At 38.7% G+C, this 12,366-nt stretch overlaps 1 protein-coding gene across 9 annotated transcripts in view; it reads left to right on the top strand.

Annotated features, from left to right (window-relative positions):
- NFIA (nuclear factor I A) overlaps window positions 1-12,366 on the top strand; it is a 355,490-nt gene that overhangs the window by 292,156 nt on the left and 50,968 nt on the right. For all 9 annotated transcript variants that reach the window (XR_004958825.1, XR_004958826.1, XR_004958824.1 and 6 more), the window contains 2 exons: window positions 9,718-9,896; window positions 12,127-12,292. Coding sequence is in view for 5 of the 9 variants with exons in the window: in XM_036255155.1 (XP_036111048.1) it covers window positions 9,718-9,896; window positions 12,127-12,292 (345 nt within the window). In the remaining 4 variants the exon portion in view is untranslated. The remainder of the gene's footprint in view (window positions 1-9,717; window positions 9,897-12,126; window positions 12,293-12,366) is intronic.

Raw genomic sequence — 12,366 nt, 5'->3', positions numbered from 1 at the left:
GTTATCCCTGGACATTTCTTTAGATCTTCTTGAATACCATGGTAAAAGTTGTTGAATGATTATATACCCAGTAATGAACACACAATATGTTAATAAGGACTCTTTCAAGTGAAATTATTCTTACAAGTGAAAGAAACCAAATCAAATTGCTTAATCATTCTTTGCTCTCCCCAAAAAACATCATGGATTGGTGCACATAACTGAAAAGTCTCAGGCGTTAACAGCATCAGGTAGAGCTGGATCCAGATGCTTGGATGATACCTTCAGAAAGCAATCTCTCTCTCTCTCTCTCTCTCTCTCTCTCTCTCTCTCTCATTCTCAGCACTCCTGTTCGCTGTGGGAGCTCCCCTCTTAGGTTAAATCTCCTGAGAATGTGGCATTAATGATGTAATCAGCTTCTGATATAATTCCCACCAACTTAATCCCAAGGGAAAGAGAACAGTTTTTTCACAGTAGATAGAGGAAAGGTCCTACTCCTGAATACTTATGGCTCTGATGAGCCTAGTTTGGGTCATTTGCTCACTTAACAATCCTTGTGTTTAAAAGGTAATGGGGCTTGTTGGGGTAGCCTCATTTATTTGCCCACCCAAAAGCCATGGGGTAGGATTTTCATCACAGTCACACAGACTGAGGCTGAGGGCATGATAATTGCCCAAAGAAACATTGGAGCTCAATTTCTAGGGGAAAGAGTGAAGGACTGCTGGGCAGGCACAATGATAGCTGTCCATGGCAGGAGGGAAAAGCAAAGCTGTCCTGGGCGCTGGGCAGTGGGCTCAGCACACGCACTAGCCACGTGACTGACTTCTGCAGCTCGGATTTACAGAGCACAGGTACAATCCAGGCTTCAGAGAAGTGATGACAAGTCTGTGCCAGGGACGGCCTCTATCTTACATTGCACTGTGTGATCCTGGTTACTTTTCATATATCTTAATTTATTCTAGAAAACAACTCTAAGAATAATAAGTAAACCAGAGTCTAGCATACTGTCTGGAACATAGTAGATTCTCAACACATTCTTTTTAATTGAGTGAGCCCTCTGTGTACGCACCAGGCATCTATATACACTAATTCTAATCCTCGGAAGAAAAATTTTAATTTGTGCTGTTTTACCCACCAGTAAATGCAGGCTGGGAAATGTTAAGTAATTTTGCCTAGATTAACACAGGGAGCGAGTAATTTCAAACCCAGAATAATTGAGCTCTAAAACCCTTGCAAGACATGTAATTTCCATTTTGCAGTAGTGAAGTCTAAGGAGCATAGGAGCTGACACAGAGCTAGCTGATACCCAACCTAGGATAACAGCGGGGTCCTCTGGGTAAAGTACAACATAGAGAATCTAGTCAGTAATATTGTAATAACTATGTATGGTGTCAGATGGGTACTAGACTTATCAGAGAGATCACTTTGTAAGTTATATAAATGTCTTATCACTATGTTGTACACCCGAAACTAAGATAATATAGTATGTCAACTGTAATTGAAAATTTAAATAAATTCAATTAAAAAAAAAAAACTTGATCCCCTAACTTCAAATACTAGGCTAATTTTTCTCATACTTTCTCCCCTTGTGTGAAATCTACCAACAGTGGGAATAAGTCCTTAAATCCTATGGGATGAATTCAGGAAGATATTTTGAATTCAGGAGGATACTTTGAATTCAGGAAGATACTTTGAAAGTAACCTATGCACTAGTAATCATATGGCGCAGAAAGGGGCTGACATGGCAGTGTGAGCCTGACAAGTTGGTGGGGGGAGTGCTAAGAATCATTGCAGCTTTATGTTTGTCCTGGAGTTTTGTTTGTTTGCTTGTTTTTGCCTTTTTGTTTCTTAATGTCAGAAAGATCTGCAAAGAGCCCAGGTTCCAGCACTTGGCAATCCTCCAAGAGACTGCAGTACCTCCACAGTTTCCTTGTGAAATCTCCTTACAGGACTGTAGTCTGTGTTTCCAGTGCACTTCCAACAGGTCCTTACCGGAGTCCCTGCCTATTTCTGTTAACCTCTGTGATCATCTAATCTAGGGGTGTTGGATTTTTTCTTTTAATGTTTTGATTTGATCATTATTCTTCATCTCTTATAGTATTTCTTACATATTATAGAAAATCTCATGTTCTCTTCATGGAACTGGAGGCTTGTCAACTATGCCTATTAAACGGTCACTCTTCATGTCGCCAATAATCACAGCTGTTGTGTGGTATTTGAACGCATTTCATGTCAGCCACTGCGGCGGCTTAGGCAATTAGTGCACAAATATGGTCGATTCAGAGAAGAGGTCCTGTCAGGGTCCAGGGGTAGGGGCTCTGTCTCACAGAGCTTGAACTAGCACACTTCAGGGGTTTTTAAATCTCTAAATAGTACAGCCTTCCCAAGGCCACAGTGTCTTAGAGACTGAGTCTCATATATACCCTGGAACTGAATATCCCAGAAACATCAAAAAAATAATAATTTCTTTGAAAAGACACATGCTCCCTTGTTTCAGATTGTTTAGATGTTCGTGTTATTACTATACATCAGTTGTACTGAATTATTTGTAGGTGTTACCCCAGCGTCTGGATTCTGTGAGCCACAGAGTGTAAGGCAAGGGGTACATTAGCGGTTGTTCAGTTCAGACTCACTCCTTACTTTGCAGATGAAAGAACTAGAGGAGAGAGAGGTTGCCCACATGTATAAATCAGTCAGTGGCAGAAACAAAACTAAAACCCAAGTCTATTTATCTAAGTAGAAATATTTCCTAAAAAGTACCCTAGATCTTCCAAAAAACTTCTAAGGCGTTCAACATGTATTATATGTCTGCTAAATAACTCCCAATAACTAACATGATGGGTGGGGCTTTCAAGGGAAATGATAGGAATTTCCATTATATCTGGGTTTGAGGGGGCCATGCCCGGAATCTGGTTAGGTCGGAAATGTGCCTAGGTAGCAGGGGTCCTACATGGAGAAGGGGGAGGTCAGTGTGGGTGCTCAAGGATTATAGAGTTACATGAAAAATTGAGTCTATAAACAGAGACTGCCTCATAGTTCTACTTTTTAGGTAAGTGTCATAGTCTAATAATTAAGCAAAGGTAGAGACTCAAAATATATTTGGTCAAAAAAGAACCTGATAGGCCATTGTGTCTATGACCATTAGATCAAGGTTATTGCTATTGTTGCTTTGGTTTTACATTTGTTGTTTTGGGGAATCTTTTTCAAGACCCTCATGTCATAGTCACACTGATGGCCCATACTTTCATCAGTATTTATGTTTTCATTTACCTATGTGTTCTGCAATCAGAACAGGACCTAGCATGTAGCAGCAAATTCTAATTTATTCATTTCCCATCTCCATCATTACGTGTAATGGTGTTACCAACAAAAGAAGCTATTTATTGATCACTTAACCATATTGTCAGGAACTGTGCCATACATCTTATTTCATCCACTTAACAAATATATGAGGCATTATTAGCTCCATTATACAGATAGCAAAACTGAATCATTGAGAAGTTCAGAAACTTGAAACATTAGCTGGTAAGTGTTAGAGTTAGACTTGAACCATATCTATCTGACTCCAAAGCTCATGGTCCTCCTATTATATCACTCAACTTGTCTGACTCAGATGTTTAACTGGAAATCACACACACACACACGTGTATGGGAAACCAGCACAGACCAAGACATGTTAAATAATGTGAAGAGAGACAATCAAAGGGCTACAGTGATGGGGAAGGGGAGAGTAAATGGTTGAAGGTGATCAAATGATACAAACTGCCAATAAAGAAAAAGGAAAAGCAACAATGGATAGTCAGCAGAGATATAGAAAGCAAACAGATTGCCTTGGGAAGCTTCATAAAGGTGAGGCTTTAGCAGAAAGGACAGCTGGGCAAACACGGGGTTTACTAGGCAAGAAGGGGAAGAAGCAATGATTGTCAGGTGCTCAGCTCACACGCAGCATGTGGCAGGTGTTTGGAAAGTGAACAGGAATTATGTGGGTCTCCACCAGGGGCCAGCAAACTGGCCCACCAGTCAAATCCAGCCTTCTGCCTGTTTTTAAAAATAAATTTTATTGGAACATAACCACATTCACTTATTTATGTAAAAAATCTATGGCTGCTTCTGCACTATAGTAACAAGTTGAGTAATTGCAACAGACACCATGAGGCCTGCAAAGCCTAAACTATTTACTCTCTGGCCTGTACCGAAAATGTTTGCCAACCCTTGGTCTAGACTATAAGCCAGGGTATTTGAGCAAGAAAGGCCTTTTAAGTAGCTCAAATTGGTCTCAATAAAAATTGTTAAAAGGCACGCTCTCTCGCTCAATATCTCTCTCTCTCTCTCTCTCTCTCTCTCTCTCTCTCTCTCTCTCTGTTTGTGTGTTTGTGTGTGTGTGTCTGTTTTCTCAAAAGACAGTGGAATTTGATCTCCATCCTAAAGAATCCCTTTTATTGAAATGGAATAGAACATATTAACCATCTTGGAAATCTGTGGCAGCATAATGTTACTTTGTCTGGTAGCAATAATGTGCAAATACTGGTGTTTTCCAAGTCATTGTGCAATGCCACGTATTTCTCTCATTTGACATACCCAGGTCCTTTCACATGTATCTCGGTGATGTTAACCATATGTACTGTACGTTTTGAAAACCTTCGCTAGCCTTGTGTCAAAGGTTTGTTATTTAGAAAGGGTTCCGCCTCCTAAAGTTCTGAAACCCATTGCCAATTCTTTTTTCCTTGTCTCTCTATTAAAATAAATCCCATAACTGCAAACTTCTAGGTTTTTGTAAGTGGCAGGTCTGACTCATGCATGATTTATAAATGGTAGCTATGGACCATTAAGATAGATTTCTCAGCTTTGGGTAAGCTATAATGGTGTTCTGTATTGTGGTTTTGAATTTCTGAAGAAGCAAAGTACATAGTAGTTGACAACCTAAACAACTGAAGTTCCATTTGCCCTTATGGAAGGCTTTTTTTTTTTTAAGTGCATTTTTTTCTTTTACTTTCTTCTTCTTTTAGACTTCTGCCCTATCACAGTCTTTAGTTCTAAATATAAGTAGTCAGGAGTTTTCAATGCCACCTTCTGCTCTTGGCAATGGTTATTTTTGTTTGAAGAACATCTTTCTTCTGAAGACAGAGGAGTCGCTTTTTCTCATAACAGTGCTAACAGGGAGAAGCAGCGTGGTTTCTCCCAATGTTCATTAATGGTAAGACTGTGAAGTTTTGCAATGGCCAGTATTTAGGATTGCTCATTCCGTTCTGGGAGGGAAGAAGGCCTTGTGGAACACTGCTGGAAGAGCATACTGCACCTGAAGGGGGGATTAGATTGTATTGTTTATGCACTTCTCTGGACAGCTTTTCCTCGGAGCCACCATAGCATGAGACTAGGAATTAAGGGCTGGTGCTAGGAAGCAAACACTAACATGAAAAGAATCTGAGTCTCTGTACGATCTGTGGAGAATCTGCAACAGTTCCCGGACAAGGAATAAGCCATTAAGGGAATGCTGGGGTTAAATAGAAGAACATATTCCAACTCGTGAAATTTTGGTTTAAGGAAACACGTGGCAGGGTTATTATAATTCTTGGAGGTTGAGTTTGAGCAAAACCCTGAAAATGGTAAGGAGGGATTGCTTTCTGTCTTTCCTAAAATATGGAATGAAATACAAGGTTCCAAACCCATCTGGCCACTGCTCCCTAACATCATCATCTTTGAGCTAGAATATATGTCTAAAGGCACTTATAACCCTCTGTATAGTGGACTCTCAGACTAAGAATCACTTGTTGTATCATATAAGTCTCTCAATACACAATAATATAGTAGTGACCTTGACCTTCTCCTTCCCCGTTCTTAATCAGTTCTATTTCAAAGGAGGAAGCATTTTTGAAGTTAAACATATATATTAAATTACATTAAATTTTAAAATGACCTCTTGCAAACTAAAACCAAGAGAAAATTTTAAAGAACTGAGTTGCAGGGGTGTGCAAACAAGTAAACTAACCTGCCTGACCTGCTTTCTTTTTGTACTAAGTATCCAGTAATATGATCATTTTGTAATAACTGAGCCCTACACCCTTTGGGAAATTCTGGTTCTCTGTTCTTTAATTGTGGCGACTTTGTTCAGAATGTGTAGGCAGTACCATTCCAGCCAAGAAACCTGATCTAATTTTCTTCCTTCCCATCTTATTTGTATTCTCTGTGAAAAGGCCAGGCAGTTGTTTTAAACAAGTCTGGCCTGTGGTTAAAGTTTAAACCAGTAGTGAGATCCATCCAGAGGGGAGTGTTTCCGATACTCTGTTGCTCCTGGCCTAGGCTACTAAGAGTATTAGACCCCAGAAGCAGCCAATTTTGTAGTGCCTTTTAATACACAAAATTGTATTAACATCAACATGGATACAGATGGATGCATCGCAATAAACTGTAACCACTTGAGAAAAGCCTTTATTGACTCTCAAGTAAATAATGCACATTTTAAAGGCCCTAAATATGCATTTACATAATGTGCTATAATTTTTATTGTGTCAGCTACTCACACACACCCATCCATAAGAGCTGTTTTTCTCCATCAAAAATTTGGACTCATACCATTCTTTGTGCATTGCATTAGCATCATGCCAGATTCATATTGCTAGTTTCTCTTTTATAGGGCCTTATCTGACAATCTCAAAATACAGTTAATTAATTTTACTGATTGAATGATTGATTGGTTGATTGATTGATTCATTCATTCATTTAACCCCATTGACACTTCCTAAAATAATTTTAGAATGTTTAGACAAAAACTTAGGGACACTAAAAACATCTAATCCAAGATAAAAGAGAAAACAAGAAGTGGGGAAGAAGAAAATCAGATGTACACCCTGTGAAATCGTGAGTCTGAGCTTTAGAGCAGTGGAGGAGCCTTATGACGTTCATTGTTCAGTAGCAGAGTAGCTGGCTAAAACAGCACATATTTCATCACATGTAACAGAACTTTGTGATGTCTGTAACACAACTATTTTCTGCTTGAAGAAATTAAAGCTCAGGATCTTGAATGATTTATACCCAGCTCTACAGTGAACTAATGGCTGAACGAGGTAGTCTGAGGAGTGAGAAAGTAGGGGTTGTGAAGGATGACCCTTTGAAATGCATACTCAGCAACTGTCTACTTTGCATCTACAAGCTAAATGATTTTCTGGTATTAATTAAGGATTAATTGATCCGTATAAATCAGTCATTGTAGAATTAACTCCATCCAGTACCATGTATTCTCAGGTTTGTGTTAAAATAAATTTTATGCTGCAAGGAAAAGGTGAATACATTGTTTTAAGTAAACTATAATGAAGAAACTAAAATCTAAATTTAAGTTGTTAATGCTTTCCTTTTACATATTTAACAATAACAAAAAGAGGGTGAGGGGTTTATTAACAAGTAAGGGAGGGATTACAAGATCCTGTTGAATTGTTTCCTCTATCAAGTTTCTTGAACTTTGATCTGCCTGATCTTTGCTCCAGTGAATTTTTTCCATTGGGCATCATTCTCTGTTGGCCATCATGATTTCATAATCTAACAATCAGTCATCACTTTTTATTGAGCACCTGAAGCATTGTCACTTTATCATTAAGGTCTGCTTCCCAGTGGCTCTTGACAGTGGAGTTGCCACCATTGACATGCTGCAAAACTTGAGTGTATCATTTTGTTATGCTCGGTACATTCCCAGCCTCATTTGGAAAATGACACATTCCATCCCTAACTAAAATCTATTCAGTCAAATACAGAGTACTGGGTCAGTTTCTTGCTACCGAGCAAGGAAGAATGTACCATATCAGATGAAGAAGAAAAAAATTCTCTTGGTTCTTTAAAGCCAATAGCACAATTTGCAAAGTAAAAGACCAGAACCAATTAACTTTTTAGCTGGTGGGTTTTAATCCAAGACCATATGGACCAAGATGTATTATTCATTTTGTGAAATCCTAAATTTGTTTGATCAGTTTGTCTGTAAGCTCCCTGGATCTTCAGCAGGTGAAAAAAAAAACACCAAAGTTTTAAGTCTATATTTATTTGCATGATGATTTTATTCATTTCTGTACCACCCATGTATTTATTCATTCATTGTACCTTCAACAAATATTTATTGAGTGCCACACATGTTTTGGGGATATGACAGTGAACCATTAAATGGATGGGAAAAGCTATTTACTAAAATGAGGAAGACTGGGAGAAGAGCAAGTATGAGGTGTGGAAGGTGACAAGAATTCTCGTGAGGATAGGTTATGTTCAGGATGCCTTCAATTGTGTGATATAAAACAGAACTTTGTGTTGGCTCAGTGTTGTGTCTCAAGCCCAAAGTAGGAGCCTTTGAATACTTACTGGATAGATTGAAGTTGCATGAATGAAGGGGTCCCATCAGATCATCTGCAAGACATGAATGGGATCATTGCTTCTACTCCAACCCCTCCTTTCCACTCTTCAAAAACTACAGATGTCATTCTGAACCTTCAAGTCCTAGCCATTCCATTTATTGTTCAGAAATGCCCCAGTTCTAAAGATATCCCAGTTAGGAGCAAAGAACCCACACCCAGGCCTCCATAGGAATGTGTCCTTTCTTTCCGTCTTCGGCCACGCCAGTGGGAGAGGGGAGAAAGCGTGGTCTGTCTGGCTTAGGTTTTGCTTCAGTTTTATTTGTTACTCTCAGCATTAGGAAAATTTTATTCTCCAAAAATTGGGATATTCCTTTGTTTTCTCTTTGCAGGGGCTCCTCGAGTTTAAAGAAAAGTAAGAAAAGATAAATACTCTTACCTGCTTTTATTTGAGAGCTGTTTCTCTGGCCCTCATTGAGAAGTGAGAGCTGCTATCCTGGCATTACTTGCTTTGCGTATCCTTGGCCCTCCCCACGGGCTGCTCTTATCCTGCAGCGGGTTTTATCAATCACCCTTCCAACTCAAGGGCAGAAGTTCTCTCAGAAAAATTATTCAGCACCTCACATACGTTTTTAATCTAATGTAACCTTCTTTTTGCACCAGTGAAATTTAGCAGGGTTCAAATGTAAGGGAGTAATCATTTTCTGAGTCTTATATCAGTTCTTATGAGCAGAGGGCCAACAGTTTAGCAGGGGTCACTGACTGCTCAGCCTGTGGGTTCCCTGCTCTAACATTATGCATTTCTGAGTTTGGCTTTAAATGGTAAAAAAAAAAAGTGACATAAACCTTCCATGTAAAGCGAGGCACCCAAATTGCACAGGTTCATTAAGTGATCATTTACTACATACTTCAAAAAAATTTCATCCTGAATTAGTCCCTAGAAATTTCCTTGAAAGGGGTATAAGAGCTTTAACAATGAATTATTGTCTATGGATAGCTCAGCATGAAAGGGGATCCATATGTGCAAACTAGAATTTGTCATATGTAATGTCAGTTAAATCAGGTCTAATCTACCAAATACATTTTTTATTGCTTGCTTCATTAAAAGAGCTCTTAAGGTAATGAATAATCTTCAGCTTCACCAAGGATTATTAATGTCTTTATAACTCATGTCCACTGAAAATAGAAAGACAGCTTGAAACTCTACCCTAATCTAATCTCCATGTTTGTCTTCGAGCCTTAAGGAAGAAAATCTATCAGACCTATCCAGTGTTCAACTCACGCACATGAGCGATGCTCTGCATTGGGTCAGGAGAAGAATTTTTTTTTAACAAAAAGGGAGTTGAATCAGGTTTAAAAGCTGTGGCAAAGCACATCTTTCTCATCCTAACGCCAGTGTTTTCTTTTCCTGCAGCAAGTCCACATGCAACACCATCGACTCTTCATTTCCCAACGTCACCCATTATCCAGCAGCCTGGGCCTTACTTCTCACACCCAGCCATCCGCTATCACCCTCAGGAGACGCTGAAAGAGTTTGTCCAACTTGTCTGCCCTGATGCTGGTCAGCAGGCTGGACAGGTGGGGTTCCTCAATGTAAGGAAACCTCTTTTTTTTTTTTCAATTTCCTTAGAAATATTAACCGAATGTAAAAATAACAAGGGGAGACCTTCTGACCATGTGACACTGTGCTCTAATGTTGTGCTGACTGACTGCAGGCAAATGTCATATTTATTCTAGATTGTGGGAAAGTTAACTTACCCTAGGAGTGATTGGCCAGGGTTTAAAAACAATGTTTGTGTTAAGTTCGCAACTGTCAAGTTTATGGATATAAATCATCTCGAGGGTGAACTCTATAACCTTCTAAGGTCCGTGGGCTGATAATTCCACCTCATGCATACTAACCCTAGGGCTCACACAGTTAACAAAATAGAAAGACCAAATAATTTTAAATAATGGTTTGGGGTGGTAAGGGGAGAGGTAGGGGGATGAGGGGGCACAGATGTTTCAGATCAACTAAGTTGATATTTTTAAAAAATACAGTCTTCTAACACTTTAGATCAAGTTGACCAGTACTTGAACTCAAGATGCTAGAAGTACAGTTTATTATGGTTTGCTATTTCTGCAAGTAGTTATCTTTCCCACTTATCTTTGTATAAAGCTAAACAGGATTCAGTAGTTTCAAATGAATGTTTTTGTTTTTTTCTCAAACAAACCAAATAATCACAGTTTGAAATAATATTACAAATGTAAAAGTAGTTTTTTAAAATCCCAAATTTGATTTCAGCTATGGAACTAAATGTTTACGATGGATAGCTGTATTCCAAGGCCAATAATAATAATAATGAATAGTAAATAATGACCAGCATAAAACCAAATGTGATTTTCCTTTTCTCCTAGTAACTGCACATGAAGCCACATATTAACCATAATTATTATTGCCTGATTTAAAATATTATATCACACTGCCCTACCACTGATTTTCTTCCTTTGCAGAAATACCTGATTCTGCATATCTGAGACAGAACAGGCAGCTTTGACTAATGTCTGGTGATGTGTTAGCAGATACATTTCTGTCTAGACAACAAATCAATATGGTGCCTTTTTTCTTTTTGCTTGTGTATTCATTTGCTTGGCTTATTCTAAAGAGTCCACTTATGGACTTTTAGCCCACTCAGAAATAAAACACGGGCAAGTTTGTTGGCAAGAAAACACAGCGTTCTGATTGTCAGACGAGATAGTCTTTGAGGAGCAGTACTAAATACCTAAGTGAAGGTCAACGAGGGATTGAGATGGCCTCTGCAGAATCATTAAGCTTAAACTTAAAGGCCAGGATAACAGCATCTCCTTCAAGGTGGAAAAGTGTCGCCGAGGTCTGGAGTCAGAAAGGCCACCTGGGAAACCCTGAAAAAGCTGAAGTGATCACCAGTCTCAAGCATCTGACCTTTACATTTCTAACTTTTTCCCCCAATCATCTTGACATCATCCTATATAACTCTCTATTGCCCAGTTTTGCATTTTGATCAACATTTTACAAGATATAAGGCAGGTCTCTTCGTGGGACCTTTTAAAAGAACTTGAAAATAAAATGGATTTTATTGCTTTCTTCAGGGGGAAGCTTTCTTTTGTTAAAGAGCTGTTATTAGGCTGTTCTAACATCAGGCAGCTAATAAATATGACTCTTCATGGCATATGCTTATATCATTTAAATCAAAATAAGAAGTGATACTCTTTTTTGTAGCAGAATTTTGACAGCTGATTTCTAATGCTTCTGTGCCTGATGTTATACAATATGTATAAGAAATTTTTATGTTCTTTTAATTTATTTATTAAATGTTATATAATATCAACTTTGAGGAATGAAAATAAAATATTTTTATCTCAAATGCACATTTAGGAAATTTTATTATATCTATATACATAGATATGATGGAATAATTCTGCAATCTATAAACATATATTAAATAAATATTTAATAATCATGAGAATGATGACAATGGTAGTGGTTAATACAGAATTGAAACATTCCAAGCAAAATTTGGCAGGTCATTTTAAGGAAACGAATACAGAAAGAGTCAATGTAATTCAAAAGGTAGGTTTAGGATGCACTGAGCATGTGCACCTACAACCGTACTTTTTGGAATCCCTTAAGAACAACCCAACAAGTCTTTGTCCATATGTTCTTATGGAGGAATTCAAGTAGCTAGAATATTTAGTCATTTACATAAAGGTGCCTAATGAATCTTTTGTTTTCAGAAGCAGCTAATGGTTCATGTCTGTTTCTTCTTTGCCTTGTGTGTGTTTTGTTTTGTTCTCACCTTTACAGCCCAATGGGAGTAGCCAAGGCAAAGTGCACAACCCATTCCTTCCCACCCCAATGTTGCCACCACCGCCGCCACCACCAATGGCCAGGCCTGTGCCTCTGCCGGTGCCAGACACAAAGCCTCCGACCACGTCAACAGAAGGAGGTGCAGCCTCCCCCACCTCACCAAGTAAGTATGGCTGAGACAAGGCGCCGGTCACTGATGAAGCTCTATGCACTTGTATCTGCACCTAAGCTTAGTCT

The sequence above is a fragment of the Molossus molossus genome, unplaced genomic scaffold (genome assembly GCF_014108415.1).
Source record: "Molossus molossus isolate mMolMol1 unplaced genomic scaffold, mMolMol1.p scaffold_m16_p_12, whole genome shotgun sequence".
NCBI classification, from domain to species: Eukaryota; Metazoa; Chordata; class Mammalia; order Chiroptera; family Molossidae; genus Molossus; species Molossus molossus.
This window is presented reverse-complemented; position numbering and strand designations above follow the sequence as displayed.